A 20,105-nucleotide genomic window follows, 5' to 3' on the forward strand; every position below is an offset into this window, starting at 1 on the left:
ACACGATACCAAAAATTATGACAGATTTAAATCTAAGGAGTATTTAAATCTAAGGTGTATTAAGAGAGGTGGAAAATGTTATATCCTTTATATCCTCTTCCACCCAATGACCCGCGTCTCTTTCATAAGAACCTGGTAGGTGACAACACCTAAGAAAGAAGACCAAGAGGAAGCTCCTCAGAGTCTCAGCAGCCTTGACTGTAAACCTGCAGAAAGAAATAGACAGCACTGCCCCTTAACCATACTATTACAATAAATTAATAGCTGCCAATTTCATGGTTAACTTCTTTTCTAAATTTTAAGGATTTATTGTAAGAGTGGTCATTATTTATTTAAGGCCTGCATTTTTACAGAGCATTACACCCTCTCTTTTAGAGACCACAAACTGAACAGTTTGAATGAGTTCTTGCTTTTAAGGAATTTACAATCTAACAAGGAAAACAGAAACTTAAACACACAGAAAACCTGAGTCTGAGTCAGACATGATTTTTTAAATACTTTTAGTCAAGTTTTTATTCACATTTTGTTTATATTCACAGAATTTCCCAAAACGAGCCTAATTCCAAGAGAAAAAAAAAGTCAGAAGTAATTAGCTGTAAGAGATCTTTGTTTAATAAAAGCAAATATTTCATTGAATTGTAAGGTGAAAACGAAATGTAAAAGATTTAGCTAAATTAATGAGGAAACTATTTCTAACAGATGCCTTTACCAAGTTTTAGGTGTCCCTTCAGGCTAAGTGCCAAGGTGGAGGCTAAGGAAGCTTTTCCTAAAACGCAATCAACTTGAAGGAAGAAAAACGTTTATTAATATGAGATTTTTAGAGCAGAGGCCGAGCACATAGCATTATGCTATAACAGAGTAAGTATGTAAAAATCATTTGGTAAACTAAGTGGAGCTACATTAAATTCATGAGTAGCTCATTCTCTTATTCTAGAATTTCAGGAAGTTGAAATCCATCTTTGCACACACTTGACCCTCTAGCAAAAAAACTGTACAACTGTCTTGACAAGAAGGAGCAAAAATGGTAACAATTACAAACTCTGCTGGTTAGTTTACAGAACTTTTCTGGTAGAGATAAGAAGGTTTCTTTTAATAACTACTGACTAAATCAACTAAAATCACCCTATTTAAGAAAAGTACAATGACTTTATATATCATTTAAAATTTAATGCAGCTGCCACAGCAAGCCTACCTTCAATCAATCCATCATATCCTCCCAAATTCAGAAGCATAGCATGTGGAATACAAGGACAATTTGCTAAACTGCTGTCAATGGAACATGTTGAGTTGTTTGGTTTTTTTTTTGTCTCCAGAAGGAAAATTCCGTGATGATTATAGTCATAGAAATATAATCTCCAGAAAAATGGAGCTAAAACACTCCACTATAGTGGACAACAGTGCCCCTAGTATAGTAACCAATGTTGTAGTCAAGGGGCATTTTAAATTAAACACTGCCAAATCAGAACATGCCACTTATTTGCTGTGTGAATATGAGCACTTGATTTAACCCATCTGTCCCTCAATCTCCTCATCCATGAAAATAGGGTAGACATCACCCATTTCATAAGCCTAGTGAGAATTTCATGAGTTAAAACATACCAAGTGCTTAGGACTGTGTCTGGAAACTGGTGAGCACTCAAACATCAGGGGTCATTACCGCAAAGGAGTGTGGGAGGAGACTTCCATATAACTCCCTTCAAGTATGTCAAGAGTTGTCACCTGAGAACTTAAACTTACTCTTTCCAGTTCCTGAGACAGAAATTGGACTAAGAAATGCATCATGGAAGAATTTGATTTGGGCTCAACATAAGTTTTTCAAACAACAGAGGCAACCTGAAAATGGAATTGGCTCCCTTGTAAGAGAAGGAGCTCCTTGCTGAGTGGAGGCCAGTATCCCCTCGTCCACAGGGGTTCTTATCCTAGTGCTTTTATGGCACCTGACACCCGGCAAAGGCTCACTTAAGACAGACCATCAGACTCTTTCCCACCAACACAGTTGTTACTCAGGACATCCTTGATTGTTCTTGTTTGGGGTTTCTCTGTATTTCACATGTGGTATGAATTTTGAGTCAGGATGCAAAGTGCAGTTCATGTGTATGAAAAATAATTGTGAAGTTAACTGGTTCATTACAGGTATTGGAATAAGACCTAGTAGTACATGAGCCATGTTCTTATCAGTTGCCCTAACCAGATCAAACAATAGGAACTCCAAAATAGATCAGAGTGAAGTCGCTCAGTCGTGTCCGACTCTTTGCGACCCCATGGACTGTAGCCTACCAGGCTCCTCCCTCCATGGGATTCTCCAGGCAAGAGTACTGGAGTGGGTTGCCATTTCCTTCTCCAAGGGATCTTCCCGACCCAGGGATCGAACCTCGGTCTCCAGCATTCCAGGCAGATGCTTTACCCTCTTATTTAATTCCCTCATATTACAAAACACTTTGATTCCTTCTTCAATTAATAATATATTTCATGACTAATTATTTTAACAAAACTAACAGTCTCTTTTTCTTCATTTTACTAATAAGAATCTCCTAAACTTTAAGCTGAGCACATAACTACCTAGGTAGAGACTACATTTCCCAGCTGGTTGTAGCCATATCACCAATACACCAATGGAATAAAAGTAGAAGTGATATGTGCAACTTACTGATAACTTCCTTAAAATAAAGTTGTTTCCCTCCTTTCTTTTTCCCTCTTCGTATGGTACAGAAGAGGAATGTGATGGGGGAGAAAACCATCCTAGAGAATGACCAAAAGGGAGACAAAAGGAAACTGGATCCCTGAACTTCTTTATGGATCAGAGTTACTTACTTGATTGAGAAGAACCAGCCTAGTTACAGAACGTTACTTATTAGAGATAGCTTCTAATATTGTTCCAGTCAACACATGTTTGCTAGAGCAACTTAGCTTTAAACAACAGAAGCAACCTGAAGATGGAACTGGCTCCCTTGTAAGAAAAGGAGCTCCTTGCTGAGTGGAGGCCAGTATCCCCCCGTCCACAGGGGTTCTTATCCTAGTGCTTTTATGGCACCTGACACCCGGCAAAGGCTCCCTGAAGACAGACTATCAGATTCTTATATCAGATTTATAAATGCAAGTATTTATAAATATGCAGCATGAACTCCCTCATTACAAAGGCTCAAAGATTCATGTATAAATAGTCTCACTTAAATTCCTCTTTCAATAAAGACTTTTAATAGTGAAATTTAAAATTCTGATGTAGATCAAGCCAGCCATTAAAGCAAACAATGCTTTTGTTTGTACTACCAATGACACTTTCTAAAAGACGAACCAGAAGGAAGGAAAACATCCAAATGACAAGAGAAGAGTATTTGAAGAAAACTACAAAGACAGTCCCTGGAGGGTCATAGCACCAAGATCCTTATAGGAATAAGACAAATAATCTGCCTTAGTCATCGACTTGTCCTTTAAAATGCTCAAGTCATTTTCAACTGTAAAATCTAAAAATCAAAACTGAAACCATGAATAAGAGTTCAGAAGGATTTAAGACATAATCAGATAAACACAAAGCTGAGCTTTTATGTCCGTAAGAAGCCTCAGAACAATGTTTCGTTCCTCATAAGAAAGCAGATTTTTAAAAGATAATGACATATTACACACGGTTGTTAAAGGACTTAAATCACTGTTTGGTTTTCTCCAGACTTCTTGAAGGAGTTCAGAACAACAAAAATATCCAGTGCAAAGTTTTTATTTTGTTCAAATAAATATTCAATATCTAGATCCAGGATTTTTAAAATTATGATTCCAACTTTTTGCATTTTATTTAATGCCACCCCATTCTCAGTTAATCCTAATGTCAGTGGTGAATGCTATTTTTCTCTTATGGCTTTTAATAGGCTTTATACTATGGAAAACATTCCATAAGCTGGTATTACTGTCCATGAAACCAGACAGCAATTGGTTCTCTATGATGTGAGCCTGCCTGGAAATTACTCTTTAATATATGCACCACTGAGGAAACTGGGTTTATTGTTATTTTAACAGTTTGCATTGCCATACAGGCTGGAAACTCCCTTTCTCTGTCCCAGGTAAGGGTGTGTTTTGTGTATGGCTATTACGAGTAGCTTCTACAATATAATTCCTCTATTGAAACTTATTCAGTTAAGTTAAAAGGAGGTAAATTAAATAACTGATTTTACACACTAGCCAGGAGGACTCATCAAAAAACTTCTTAAAGGAAAAAAAAAAAAAAAACCTACATTTTTAACCACAAAAAAAAATCTTCCTCAGTCTGGAACATCACCTCTTCTTCCTCATTATAATTTATAAAGTTTTAAACTTTTAACAGTGAAGATAACAGAGGACATCTGCCCCAAAGACAGGTCAGTTGAATCAATTTTCCTGGAGAGTTTTCTAAAGTACATTCTTCTCAGAGTCAAGTCAAGGGCACAAGGACGTTGTGAGAACCTGAAAGTCATTCTTCAGTTCTTGTGAAGAATATATTAAGAGTAAAATCCATAAATCTGGATCCCCTTCTTTTTAAATCTTATGCAGTTCAGGTCATAAGAAGTTGGAAGACATTGGTACTAGTTCTCCATCAATTTGCTTTATGATTTGAGGAAGTCAATAATCCCTCTAAGTCTGTTTTCAGACCTGTTAAGAGGTAGATTCAACTATTATGAGGTAAACTGTAAGGATTCTTTTAGTTAATAGTCTACTAAAGCTCTATATTTTAAAGTATAAAAAGTATATCATATTAAAGTAAAAATCCAGATTTAGTTAGAAATTAAATGCTCCTAAGATCCATAAACTATTTTATTAAAACTACTATTAAAATCCTAAATCTTAATCCAATAGACTGTTCATATTGTAACAAATTATATTTATATTTAAAGAACCTTAATCAAGTTCATTTAGAATGGGAAAAAAATCATCACAACAACAATGACCTAGTTCTGAAACCAGGATATGATAGAATAATGGTCCCCAAAGATTTTTATGTCCTATTCCTCAGAATTTGGTTTCATGGTTTGGTTCCATGACAGGTTCCATATTAGGTTCCATTTGGTTCCATATTAGGTTCCATGACAAAGAAGATTACAGATGGAATTAAGATTACTAATCAACTGACTTTAAAATAGGAAGATCATCTTGGATTATGCACGTGAGCCCAATGTAATCGCAAAGATAGTTAAAGACGGAAGAGAGAGAAGAGTTTGCATGGGGCAGGGTAAGGTAGTATGATGTGAGAAAGACTTCACTGGCTGTTCCTGTCTTTGAAAACAGAAGGGGCCAGGATCCAAAGAATGTAGCAGACTCTAGAAGCTGAAAGGGGCAAGAAAATGGATTTTCCCCTAGCCTACCAGACTCCTCTGTCCACGGAATTCTCCAGGCAAGAATATTGGAGTGGATTGCTTCCCTTCTCCAGGGGGTCTCTCCGAACCAGAGATGGAACCCAGGTCTCCTGCACTGCAGGCAGATTCTTTACCACTGAGCCACCAGGGACGCCCCAAAAGGAACACAGCCGTGCCAATACCTTAATTTTAGCACAGTGAGACACATTTCAGGCTGCAGACTTCTAGAACTAAAAGATAACAAATATATACTGTTTAAAGACACTGTGATAATTTGCTAAAGCAACAATAGAAAACTAATATTTAGGGTTTCTAAAATGTAGCTTTTGAAGAGTAAGAAAACCCAAACCTCCAAAGTATGCCAAAGCACTCCCTTCAAAGCTATCATTGTGTGTTAGATCCTTCTGACTTTCAACTTAAATATGTGTCCCTAGTTCAATTGATGATGGTTGCTTTAATCACAGAACAGTGCAAGGCTGAACCACCTTAACTTTGCTTTAACTCTGGCCCAATGCAACCAGATTAACATATTCTTGAATCATTGTTTTTTTGGAAACCTGAGTTACTGGTGGTTGCAAGTTAGAGGAATAAAGAAAATAGGGAGGAAAAATTCTGCCCTCCCCCACCTCTACCCTACCAAACACAGACATACTTAATATCTGGGAGACCTGGAACATGTTTCTCTACCTCTCAGAGCTTTGGCTTCCTTATCTGTAAGGTTGAAATGATAACCACGGCCATGTTTTTCCAACTGCTATATAAATTAAAAAAATAATGTAAGATCTTGACAATTTGGGGGCTTGTTATTATTCTACACCATGAAATTGTAAAAGAACCCTCCATAACCCTCCATTACCTATCCATGGTGCCATAAACAATACTCTAGTGGCTCCCTAGAAGAATGAGAGAGATCGTGGATAGCCACGCTTAATAAATGAAGGGGTAGAATTAGAGAATGATCTCAAGTTCTCCAATTCTACAATAATGTAATTGGATAATTAAGCAGTCTTAAGTTGCTGGAGTCCAAACAAGTGAGTTTGTTTGGTTTGGTTTGGTTTGATTTTTGTTGCACCACATAACACATAGGATCTTAGTTCCCAGACCAGGGATCAAATCCATGCCCCCTGTATTGGAAGCACAGAATCTTAAGCACTGTATGGCCAAGGAAGTCCAGTGAGCTTTATTTATCCCACAACAGCACCCTCTCAACTGTGCCATCTCATATCCCCTTGTCCCTGGGTACTCCAGTTACTACTACTAACTGACCTCACTCAGATTTCACAATATAGCTCAGTTGGTAAAGAATCCACCTGCAATGCAGGAGACCTCGGTTGGATTCCTGGGTCAGGAAGATCCCCTGGAGAAGGGATAGGCTACCCACTCCAGTATTCTTGGGCTTCCCTTGTGGCTCAACTGGTAAAAAATCTGCCTGCAATGAGGGAGACCTGGGTTCAATCTCTGGGTTGGGAAGATCCCCTGGGGAAGGGAAAGGCTACCTACTCCAGTATTCTGGCCTGGAGAATTCCATTGAATTCCCCATGGGGTTGCAAAGAGTCGGACATCACTGAGCGACTTTCACTTTTTCAAGTCCTTAAAAAACTCACTCCTATTCATTTAAAACTTCAATCTCAGAGGTCTTCTTTCCATTCCACACCCCCAAAGCAAGCGAAAACAGTGGTGGTAGCTGCTGCAGCAGGGGATAGGTCTAGTCTACCCACTTCTCTTTTTCTCTTCCTCCCTATACTTCCCTTCTAGGGTTGGGCTGGAGGATGGATAGGACAGGCCATGGTCTCTCTAAAGATGGCATCATAGGGATGCTGCAGGCCCCACTGGGTTGGGTTTCTCTGCTTCTCGGGTTAACACTGAACTATTGATTCTATCTGTAAGGCAGACGTCTAAATGCTGACTCTGTGTGGAGATGTTGGTTCTCTACAGTGCTCTTCTTCCTATACATTCATCATACTGGTTTTAGAGATGTGGCTTGGACCTCTGACCTCTTTCTCCCACCACTTACCCAGCCCCTGCCCCAGTCTTTTGTTACTAGAGTCCCTCTGTTCAAATGCCTTCTTTGGGTGGGGCACTAGCAACATCCTGGCCATCTTTGACAGCGTCACCTTTGTCCACAATCAGGAACTCGGACAGCATAAGAGCTCTGCTGGTCTGGCAATTCAGCACATTCCAGAGAAGAGATGAGCATCAGTCCCAGCTTACAGGAAGACTTGGTGGAAAGGAGAACTGTTGGATGCTACCACCACTACCTGCCCAATCTTTATTAATGATCCTCTTGAGTCCTGTCTCTCTCAGCTTCAAAAAGGGTCATGAGCTCTTCCACCCGAAATCAGGAAAGTGGAAGGAACAGGCTCCCTTCCAAGGTCACCTCCTCCCTGGAAGTCCTCCCCTTGTTCAGCCTGGGAAAGTGGGGTGGGCAAGAGCAGCAGTGAAGGCTGCCTCTCCACAAGACCATTAGGAGTGTCTGAACACAACAGTTCACAGTCCCCCTGCATCTGTAGAATCAGAGTCTTTTGTTTCAAGCCGTGACAGCTAATACCAGCACTCACAACTACTTTCATTCTTTATACCAATTTCTACGATGTCTTGTCTCCCAGAAGCCATTTCTCTGTATTGGTGACCCTGTCATGATGACGGAGGAACTCTGATGAATTCTTCCTAGGGCTAGGGCTAGGAAAACAGAAAAACAGACCTAACTTGTCTTTAATGCCAAGCATTCCCAACAACCAAGACCAGTTCTTTCTAGATCCTTCCCAGGAATCTCTAGGTTCAAGGGCCCTATGCTGAGTATTCACCATTAGCTGTGTTATGGAGTGAGGTGTTAGTTAAAAGACTCTCCAGAACCAAAATGCCAACAAAATCCTCAAACTTTGTATTTCCAAATGTACAACTTCTGGCAGAATGATCCAGGTAAAGAACTATTTATTGAAACATTACTGTGACCATTTATAAACATGGTCCTCTCTGATTTCTTTCTCTTTAGCACACATTGATCCTCTTTCTCTTCTCCCCAAACCATAGAAATCTGGTGTAACTTAACTGCTAATACTTTTGACTTCTCATAGCCCATGCAATTATTTTCATAATACATGTGTCATTGGATAAATACCATCACCTCAGCCATAGGACTGGAGAAGGCAGTGGCACCCTACTCCAGTACGCTTGCCTGGAAAATCCCATGGACGCAGGAGCCTGGTAGGCTGCAGTCCATGGAGTCACTAAGAGTCGGACACGACTGAGTGACTTCATTTTCACTCTTCACTTTCATGCATTGGAGAAAGTGAAAGTGAAGTCACTCAGTCGTGTCTGACTCTTTGCGACCCCGTGGACTGTAGCCCACCAGGCTCCTCTGTCCATGGGGTTCTCCAGGCAAGAATACTGGAGTGGGTTGCCATTTCCTTCTCCAGGGGATCTTCCCAACCCAGGGATCAAACCCAGGTCTCCTGCATTGCAGGCAGACGCTTTAACCTGAGCCACCAGGGAGAAGGAAATGGTAACCCACTCCAGTGTTCTTGCCTGGAGAATCCCAGGGACAGAGGAGCCTGGTGGGCTGCTGTCTATGGGGTCACACAGAGTCGGACACGACTGAAGCGACTTAGCAGCAGCAGCCATAGGACAGAAAGCTGGGGATCAAAAGGTCACCTGCCGTTAAAGTTTCTGACTTCCAATGTGTCTAGCATAAGTGTGTACACACACACCACTGCATTTATCACAAAACGAGGTTGATTCCACACTAACTGAACATAAGAGGGTATTAGGAAAAATAACTCTTGTAAGTTTCAGATGTTTGGGGAAAGCCTCATTGTTTTTTTAAAAAAAAAAAAAAAAAAAAAAAAAACACTTTAAGAGAATGTGACCAAATGTCTTATTGTGCAAATGCTGCAACAGAGAAAAGACAGGGAGAGAGAGAAAGAAGAGAAAGAAAAAGCCAAAGTCCTATGCCCTTTCAATAATTTAACATAACCACAGATAGATAATTAAAGCTGACATATGAGGAGTGTTTCATCAAGAGAGCTGACTGTGCCTTTAACCCTGGCCAGTCTCCAAGTGATGGGGATAAACCTCTGGGTACCATTTGGCCATAGTACTATATCTCTGCATAGCAGAATGGACTCATTACCATCAACACAATAAAGTAGCCACAAACACAGTCATTTCACAGCATACTCACATATTTAAAATTTTCACATACTGACTGAAATTTCCACCCCCCATAAAGGAATTAAATGATTAAACAGACTTTCAGTTTAATGAAATTCCTCAAATATTCCTCATATGTGTGATGAACTCACCTACCTCGAATGTAATTGGGGAGAAATCTGAATCATATAGCATCATATCCACTACCACTTATCAAAATTGCAACTTCCCTGGATTAAAAGCTCAGGTACAACTTTTTGATGTATTGATGCTGGAAGACAAAACTATCAAACTATAAAATAAATCATATCAGTTTGCATTAATTAAATAACAGTCCATCCTTAGCCTGTATAATTTATAGCAAAGTTGGATCATAAATTATTGCTTCATGGTAAAGATGTTTATAATGGAAAAGAGTAAAAATATACTAAGAGAAATTCCATTCTCTCAAGGGAAAGTGGAGTAGAGTACAATATTACTGTAAAGTCATGGGCATTTTACATGAAAGGTTAAGAAGCTAAAAAAAATCATAAGCAAAGAATCCTTAATAGAGTTTCCCAAAGTTGTTTTCAGAATTGCTTCTTTTTGACTTGTCAGCTAAACTTAGTTTTTAAGGTAGCTATATAATGTCTGCTATTTCATGAATACTAGCTAAGGTTTAAATCAATATTATTTAGCAGGATGTATAGTATAAAGATTAACCTATGGAGCTAAATCATTTGAGTCCATTTCTTCGCTCTGCCATTTACTAGCTAAGTGACCCTGGGTAAGTCATTTAGTATCTCTCCAACTGTGAAAAGGGAAATAACAAGTAAAAACACTAAGTTCATAAGGTTATTGTGAGGATTGAATGAGTGAATATACATTGATTAAACAATGCCAAACTCATAACTTAAATAAGCATTTGCTGTCATTATAAGAAAATTTCTCAAGAGGAAAATCTCTCCAAGATGTACTGGGTATTTTATCTATTAAACATAAAAATAAAGCATTTAATTATTAATAACATATTTAAATATACACTATTTAATTATAGCATGGAATAATAGTATTTCCAAAGTATTTCAAAAATGGAGTTCACCAAATGCTGAAGGTGTCTTTGAATCTTGTATGTCAGTCTCCGGGAGGAGCAGACTGCCAACCTTCATTCCCCACCCCACCCCACCTCGCCACTTCTGCTCCTACTATCTCCTCCAAAAACTAGTAAATGACTACAAGACTGCAAGTTCAAGGGCACTGATAGACTCTGTTTTATTAATTACAATAAATTCTGTCTATCATAACCTTCTAGTACATCCATGGGATTCTCCAAGCAAGAACACTGGAGTAGAATGCCATTTCCTTCTCCAGGGGATCTTCCCGACCCAGGGGTCAAACCCAGGTCTCCCACATTGCAGGCATACGCTTTAACCTCTGAGCCACCAGGGAAGCCCACGGTAAGTAGGATACCAAGATGAACTGGGATGCAAAGATAAATGTGCATGCGTACATACTAAGTTGCTTCAGTCATGTCTGACTCTTTGCAACCCTATGGACTGTAGCCTGCTAGGCTCCTCTGTCCATGGGATTCTCCAGGAAAGAATACTGGAGGAGATTGTGATACCCTCCTCCAGGGGATCTTCACGACCCAGGTATCAAACTCTAATCTCTTATGTCTCCTGTACTGGCAGGCAGGTTCTATACCATTAGTGCCACCTGGGAAGCCCTGCAAAGATAAATAAGATTTGAAAAAGCTACAAATATATCTTTTTTCACATTATTAGAAAACATCAAAATATGAGATTATGTAGAACTGACAGGTTCCATTGTAACAGGTTTACTGATTTATTATTACCCTAGATTGGAAGTGCAATCAAATTATTCTCTCTATCTAGTAACCAATGGTTCATTTACTAGTGGTGAGATCCCAGTGGAAAACTCAAAAAGGAATTTTACTCCTGCCTCTTAGTCATTTTAAGCTGATGATTTTTTTAATGTACAATTTTATACTGGTCTCAATTTAGATATTGATCCCTAAAATGGAATTATGTTTAACATTCACCATTATTAAAACTGAACAGTCAATGGGGGAGCAGGGAAGCCTGCTGTAATTCTTTCTTTGAATTACTCCCCAGCCTACTGCCCAACCAATTGCTCCAACATTACCTAGAAGCATTAATGGAGTGTTTGTTCTGTGGTACCAAAGGTACAATCAGCTGTCCCCAGTGTCTTCTCATAATAACCTGTGGTGCCTAAGGTGTTATTTGGAAATAAATGTTCAATTGACATTTTACTGTACAAAATTTAATTACCTGTTTTCTCTACTGTAAAGGGGGAAAGGCTGAGAAAACAATTCTTCAGTCTTAATTGCAATGTATGTTTAACCTCTCAATGGCTATGCAATTAACTTCTACTTTTTAAACCTTAATACATTTTTTAAGAAGGAAAAAAATTCTTATAAATTCTGATTATAATAGGAAGCACTAATCAACAGGTACTTCTAAAAGACTCTCATCAAAACAATACAAGGTTCTTTATCTAAATTTTATTCTGAATTCTCTTGAGAGATGCTGTAAGAAATCACATCAGAAAGGCACCACTATGAGAAACAACCATTTCTAAGGTGAAATGTGACCATGTTTCTATGGCAATTTCAGGAAAATTAATACTCTAACTGAAGTTACTGGCATAACAAAACAAATCCATGCAAGAAGTTCAATGCCACTTATGAATCATACCTTAGGAGGGGTATCCACAATGGAAACCACCAGGACACACTTATGGCACCCAGTAAGGCTGGGATTTCTGCAGTATAATCAGGTTGTTTATCTAAAATTTACCCATAAGTTGATTTTTTAGAACTTTTAACATATTTCTACAGGTAAAAGAGCCTATAAATGCTGATTAATTCCCATGCCAAGTTACAGAAGCCTATTTAACTTATAGTGTGTCTAAAATGTTTGAGTTATTTCTCAATCATACTCCATTCCCTTCATAATTTTCCCTATTAAAAAATATTTTCAGAGCTCCCACACAAGACCTCTTATTTCATTACTCCTCTAGAGTAATATATACTCCTGGAGAAGGCAATGGTGACCCACTCCAGTAGTCTTGCTTGGAAAATCCCATGGGTGGAGGAGCCTGATAGGCTGCAGACCATGGGGTCACTAAGAGTCGGACACGACTGAGCGACTTCACTTTCACTCTTTACTTTCATGCATTGGAGAAGGACATGGCAAGCCACTCCAGTGTTCTTGCCTGGAGAATCCCAGGGACAGAGAAGCCTGGTGGGCTACCGTCTATGGGGTCGCACAGAGTCGGACACCACTGAAGTGACTTAGTAGCAGCAGCAGCGCATGCCCCATATAGCATGGGCTTCCCTGATAGCTCAGTTGGTAAAGAATCCACACACAATGCAGGAGACTCTGGTTCAATTCCTGGGTCATGAAGATCCTCTGGAGAAGAGATAGGCTACCCACTCCAGTATTGTTGGGCTTACCTTGTGCCTCAACTGGTAAAGAATCTGCCTGCAATGAGGGAGATCTGGGTTTGATCCCTGGGTTGGGAAGATCCCCTGCAGAAGGGAATGGCTACCACTCCAGTATTCTGGCCTGGAGAATTCCATGGACTGTATAGTCCATGGGGTCACAAAGAGTCTGATACAACTGAGTGACTTTCACTTTCACTTTTACTATGCCCCCAAATGAGTCTAAAAGAAAATACAATCCTTCACAAACTCAACTGCTACATGAGAAGGGGAGAAGTGGGTCAGGCATAAAAGAACAGGTGTGACCTTCATATATTGACAACAAGTAGAACATCTGCCAAGCTTCTCTGCCTTTCAAAGCACAGTGCAGGCCTAACAAAATGACCAAAGACAGAAGCATCTGCAATCTCTTTCTGACTGAACTGAACTGAAAGTTGCTCAGTCATATCCAACTCTTTGCGACCCAATGGACTGCCCACGGAATTCTCTAGGCCAGAATACTGGAGTGGGTAGCCTTTCCCTTCTCCAGGGGATCTTCCCAACCCAGGGATCTAACCTAGGTCTCCTGTATTGCAGACGGACTCTTTACTAGCTGAGCCAAAAAGGAAGCTTTCTAGAGTCATCCATTTCGAGTTGTTCTGAATTGGAGAGGTGAAGCAGAGAAAAGAGAGTTTACCCACAAACCTTGCCCAAGAATCTGCCACTTTCTTAGATGTTTACGTAACTTCTAACCTAAAATGTGTTCATGGATCATGGCTCTCTCTGCATCTGAGAATCAGCATGAGACCACAAGTTTTCAGACATGGGTATGAATCTTGACTACACACTGTATCAGGAGCTCTCCATGCCTCCCTTCTCTACTTCAGAGAGTTTGCTGTGAGGATTAAGTGATTATAATGTATGAAAGCTCCTAGTTTATTACCTGACTCACATTAGGCAGTACTTCATAAAAGTGAATAAAATTTCCCTTGCTCCTCTGAGGAGAGCCATAATTTTGATATGGGTCAGCAGGTACCCAAGGAGCATCTTTGAGGCTGCAGCTCAGAAACCCACTACATCAGCCCCACGATCACAATGAACATGACAGAATGAGACTAGCCATGATATAAGAAACATGAACAACGTGGAAGTCACTACTTTAGCTGCTTCAGTGAACATCTCAGCACCTCATTTCCAACTTCTCTCTTCAACCCACACACTTATGCCCATGGGATCCAAGTGATAATTTCTTCTCAAGAGTTCACACCGAAGTAGAAGCAAAAGGAAATGGGAAAAAGTAGGGCTCTTCAATACATTACAGATAACGGGAGATAAATCATTTGCTTTTTTTTTCCCCCTTGGCTTTGCAGTCTGTGAGATCTTAGCTCCCTGACTAGGGATCCAACACAAGCCCCCTGAATTGGAAATGTGGAGTCTTCACCACTGGACCACCAGGGAAGTCTCTCAACTATTGAGAGACTTATTTTAAAAGTCTTGCTTTAAAAGTATGCTATTTTTAAAACATGTATGTACCTCAATTCCCATCATCTATTTGGTGGCCAGAAGTTCATTCAGATTTTTTTGTTACAGCTTATGGACAAACCCAGGTGAACTTTTTGGCAAACCCAATAGTATAGGGAGCAAGCTACACTGCTTTCTATTTCCTAAAATTTCTGTTATAGAGTAATAGTGATAAACTACAATCTAAAATTCTAAATATTTTAAATACATAAATTTTATATCAAATACCAGATAGTTAATTGGTCTAATTTCTTAGGTAGAAGTATATTTGAAAGCACAACAGTACCTAATTACTAGATACTCTCAACCCTGCAAGTAACTAAACTTGTCATTTTAAACCAAAAGTCATAAAGAAGCAATTAAGATGAAGTTTATGTAATACTGTGGTATACAACAATACACTTACCAAAAAACATACAACATTTATAAATGTCGGTGCTGTACAAAAAATTACACAGAAAAACACAGGGGAAAATGGACAGATTAAAGAAAACATAGTTTAACTCTCACATTAAATTTTTCAAAATTTAGGACTGGGCATATAAGGGAAGAAACATAATTACAGTAGAAAGACTTTCAAAAAATGTGTAAAGATAAATACTATTGTTTTCATCAGCTCAGAAGGAAATTGTTTTCTCAACTAAACACATGTTTTCACAAATTAGGGAGGGCAAATTTACTGAAAACATTCCTTCTATTAATATACAAGACAGTCTGTTTTCTGGCATGCTAGAGGAATGCAGTATTCTGACTTATCTAATATTCAAGTTTACAGAGAATTAGCAGTCAAATTAGAATAGAAACAATACCCTCAACTGAACTGAAAAGAATTTGATATTTGATGATTCACAATCTTTCAGTGGCTCAGAGTTATGACCATGAATATCAATTATCACTGTACTAAGGCTATCTGGAACAGCATTTAATAGTTTGATTAATATAAAATGTACTAAAGCCTTTCTTTTTGTGTATGTTTCAATACCAAATAAAAATAACTCTTGGAAAAACAACAAAGAAAGCAATCTTTTCTCAATAGAGAAGCATGTACTACTTACTTCTTATGATCTAGACCTTGTTCAGAAACTCTCATTTTTGTTGTGCTAAAGTGAACAAACCATGGAGTGACAGATTCTGAGATGTCCTTGATCTCAGAGGAGGAGTGAAACAGAACCCATCACCTGTCCCTTTCTCCACTGGAAGATAATGAAGGCCTCTGGGAATAGACCCCAAGGACCAATGACCTACAGGTTATCCTTGAAGATTAACAGATGCATCACAATGACCTTAGACAACTCTCCAGACATCAAAATGTTTGGCATAAGTCTGAATATATAAACCCTATAAAAACTCTAGCCAAATTTTATTACATAAATCAGTAGCATCAGGAGTTCACCACAGATATATACAGATACACATGCTTATATATGGAATATATCTGGAAGGGTACACAAGAACATATTAACAGCTATTGGGGTAGACTTTGTAAGTGGGAATGGGGAGTGACTGGGAGTTTTCCCTTCAAATGCCTTTGCAACATTTGTTTTTATATATGCATATATTAATAATTTTTCAATAAAGTTAACTGATAATAAGAAGAATTCACTTCATATTCTGGTATCTTTAATTTTAAATGGCAGTTATTAAATGTTTATTTTACTATTAAATAGGGAAAGGATTAAGTTGCTAATGTCAAAACAAAACAGGCACCATTACTCAGCAAGGACCCTTCCAAGAATACCAACCAGCACATACTAAAATTTTAAACTTACCAATTTAGCTGCAAGAATTTGTATACTCCTTACACTCTGTTACTTTCATTTCTTTTACAACAAAAAAAGCCCAATGCTTTTTATGATGATATATTTTAAACTATCTTGTGGCTATTGTTTTCACACAACACATGTAGTGTCTACATCTTAGGCTTCAAAATGTATACTGTCTGCAGTGGGCTTTTTTAAGTTTCAAGATAACATGCTTTCTGACCTATGGGTTAAAGGCGGCAGGGGCAGGGATCATTTCCTTTTTCCCCAAATTCATACCCAGAAAAGAACACTCCTCTTCACATAATCTAAAAGTCACAAAATAACAGAAACTACTACAAGTCATTTGCAACTACCACCCACTCTTCTTTTAATATAGAAATTTCCCTGTTTGGCTCTAAACTTCCATGTGTCAGTATTGGGGAAAAGCCTAGACCATACTTGGAGCTAGCTGGATGGACTGTGGGAACAGTCTACCCACAGTGGCACTAGGAGTTCAATTTAGAGCTTGAGAAAGAGAAACGTATTGTGTGATGTATACACAGCTTGAACCTGAACAAGGGTTTTGAAAGTATTAACACAAACACATTGAATAGTAAGTATGGATAGTTCCAACTCCATCCTTCATTTCATCTTTGGCTTATTTTTATATAGAAGCAGTTTCATAGTGACTGTTCTTCCAAGATCAATTTTAATGTCATGTACTCAAGATTATGTACTCATGCATTTATGCTAAAAGGCCCTCTTCCAAAGCCTGTGGAAAGGTTCTGAATTCCAGGAGGCCTTATACTGATGTCATGAACCCAAGATGAAATCTCAAACAGGAAGCAAGCCCCAAGTGGAAGGAAGACAGAAAGAGACAAGAGGAGGGGTGAGGCTAGCCAAACGTATAGATAGAAACCCTGACTGGTAGTTGAAGGGTCGGGAAGCGTTCTCCTGGATGTGGTGGTAACCACGAGGACCAGTGGGGATGCTTGGTGGATTTACTGCTTTCCAATTACGCTATCTGCACAACTCTAGGCTGCACCTTCGCTCTTTGCCTACTTTGCCGCAGGGTCCGCTGACAAAAACAGCCTGCCTATGAGGAAGGTTCACGCTTCGTGAAATCTCAAGACAGTTTGAGCCTCGAAGATTTGTATGTTTGTTTTGGGGGTTTTTTCCCACTTGAGGGTAAACTGTGAGGGGAAAGCTAACTTTTCGTTGGAGAGCAGTGCACAACCTTCCCACAGGTCTGCATTTATATTGGGTTCTGCCTTCCTCCTTACATCAATGGTTTAGAGAAACTTTCAGAGAAAATGAGGGAAAGCATCGATCAAAACGCAAAGACGCAGAATGGAACTTTTCCTCTGCGGTGAGGAAAAAAAAAAAAAAGTCACTTCTGCTTCTCACAGCCAAGAGCTGAGTCTGGGAACCTCCGGACAAGGAAGGAAGGTTTGGTAATGAAGGACACTGGAGAAAACAATGCTAAGCCTGCGATGCCTCCGGACACCGTACATCCTGCCCCAGCCCGACGACCCACCCACCGCCCACCCACGGCCGAGCTCCCGTGGCCGCGCGGCCTCGCTTACCTTGATGATGCTGCTGCGCCGAGGGGTCGCCCGTGCAGCCTCCAGGAGGGCGGCCTCGCTGTCCGCCGGGGCCCCCGCAGCTCCGGGCAGGGCGACCCCACTGCGACGGTCCCTCCACCGGCCCCCAGGGGCCGCCGCCACGCAGTCCCCGGAGGTGGCATCCGGGCCCACCCGGGGGTCGTCTTCGCTCCCGGCCGCGTCAGGCGGCGCTGAACCCTCCCTGCTGGCTGCGCCCTCGGCCATGGCCGAGCGCGGTTCGGGCTCCCCGTGGGGAGGCGGCACGCCCGGCAGCGAAGTGCAGCCGCTGGGCACGGGTGCGCTCTTGCACCGGGAGGCGGCCCGGCCAGACTTTGTTTCACCGCCCGGTTGCGGCGGCGGCGGCGGCGGCAACTTTCTGGAGAGGAGGCATCACTCGAGTAGAGACGTCCGCGGGCTTTGGTCCAGGAGGCCGGCAGTCCGCGGCGGGTGGAGGGGTGGGGGGGACGGCGGAGAAGATGTGAGCGGGAGGGAGGAGAGACGACAAGGAGAGGGAGGTGTCCGAAATGTGATGCACACGCCCGCTCTGCGCCAGACAAAAGGCACCGGGTGCCTGGCCGGGCGGCCGCAGAGGCCGGGACGCGCGCGGCCTGAAAAGGGCTGGAGCCCGGCGACCGCTGCCCAGGGCACCCGCCACCTGCCCAGGGACCGCGGCGCAGCGGCCCCAGGAAGTGCGGCGGCGGCGGCGGCGACCTCCACTCCGCTCTGTTGTGACAGGGAGGGAAGACTTGTTTTGACAGCCCGTGGGGATTGGCAGGCGTCTGGGCCTCTTAGGAGCCTCGCCTCGCCGACAGGGGGTCGGCCCGACCAATCCCCACTGCGGAGGGGTGTGCCCGAGCACGAAGAATGGAATGTGTTCTCTAACTGGGAGCCGGTCCAGCCGGGCTCGTGTACTCGAGTGGGGTGTGAGAGCACGCTCGCGTGTGCGTACATTTTGAGAAGTTTAGATGTTCGACACGACCCTGGAGATGGATCAAAATCGGGGGGTGGGGGAGAGGGGAGGGAAAAAGAAACCTTCATTTGCAAAGCAAAGCAATTTGGAAGAAATAGGGTGTTGAGTGTTAATGTCAGTGCCTTTGGGGTGACTTCAAACCATCAGGGGTTAACTGCAGACTCTCACCTTTAGAAGTTAAGTCCGTGCAGAGATAAACCAGGGTTTACTGGAAGCCTCTTGTTGGATAATTTGCTTCAGGTTCCATGTAAAAATCTTCAGTTCACTCTGCACTGTTAATAAATATGACAAGGAAAGGGAATTAGATAACACGAGGGTAATAGGAAACAGAACCAACTAAACCTATGTAAAGAATGACTCCTCACAAACCACATACAGGATTTGTTGTTGTTCAGTCAACTCAGAGGTGTCCGACTCTTTGTGACCCCATGGACTGCAGCACACCAAGCTTCCCTGTCCTTCACCCTCTCCCGGAGCTTGCTCAAATTCATATCCATTGAGTCAGTGATGCCACTCAACCATCTCGTCCTCTGTCGTCCCCATGAACAGTATGAAAAGACATATAGGATGCACGTTGGCTAAGTGCAAGGTGAGGTAAGGGATTTAATCTCTATCCTAAAACACTTGATAATGAATGGTTCAACTTCCTCTCTCTAGATAATCCTATGTAAACATATTTTGCTCATTTCCAGCAAGTTAGCAAGCAAGAGATATCCTTGAATGATTCATTAAGGCACAGAAATTATCAACAGAATTCTCGGATAGATGAAAAAAGGATGGCTCTGAGATTCCCTAGTAAGATTTGGTATTTTAATTTAAAAGACTTTCTGCATCACTATGAACAAAGCTAGTGGAGGTGATGGAATTCCAGTTGAGCTATTTCAAATCTTGAAAGACGATGCTGTGAAAGTGCTGCACTCAATATGCCAGCAAATTTGGAAAACTCAGCAGTGGCCACAGGACTGGAAAAGATCAGTTTTCATTCCAATCCCAAAGAAAGGCAACGCCAAAGAATGCTCTAACTACCACACAATTGCACTCATCTCATTCGCGTGTAAAGTGATGCTTAAAATTCTCCAAGCCAGGCTTCAGCAATACGTGAACTGTGAACTTCCAGATGTTCAAGCTGGTTTTAGAAAAGGCAGAGGAACCAGAGATCAAATTGCCAACATCCTCTGGATCATCGAAAAAGCAAGAGAGTTCCAGAAAAACATCTAGTTCTGCTTTATTGACTATGCCAAAGCCTTTGACTGTGTGGATCACAATAAACTGTGGAAAATTCTGAAACAGATGGGCATACCAGACCACCTGACCTCCCTCCTGAGAAACCTGTATGCAGGTCAGGAAGCAACAGTTAGA

At 41.1% G+C, this 20,105-nt stretch overlaps 1 protein-coding gene across 1 annotated transcript in view; it reads right to left on the reverse strand.

The window, feature by feature from the left end:
• Positions 1 to 18,074, reverse strand: part of PLCL1 (phospholipase C like 1 (inactive)) — a 370,926-nt gene extending 352,852 nt beyond the window's left edge. Inside the window, exon 1 of the mRNA XM_040228861.1 lies at positions 17,759 to 18,074. Within this exon, the coding sequence (XP_040084795.1) occupies positions 17,759 to 18,001 (243 nt within the window). The 5' untranslated portion in view covers positions 18,002 to 18,074. The remainder of the gene's footprint in view (positions 1 to 17,758) is intronic.
• Positions 18,075 to 20,105: the final 2,031 nt, after the last annotated feature.

This window comes from Oryx dammah, unplaced genomic scaffold (assembly GCF_014754425.2).
Source record: "Oryx dammah isolate SB20612 unplaced genomic scaffold, SCBI_Odam_1.1 HiC_scaffold_27, whole genome shotgun sequence".
In the NCBI taxonomy this organism is placed as follows: domain Eukaryota; kingdom Metazoa; phylum Chordata; class Mammalia; order Artiodactyla; family Bovidae; genus Oryx; species Oryx dammah.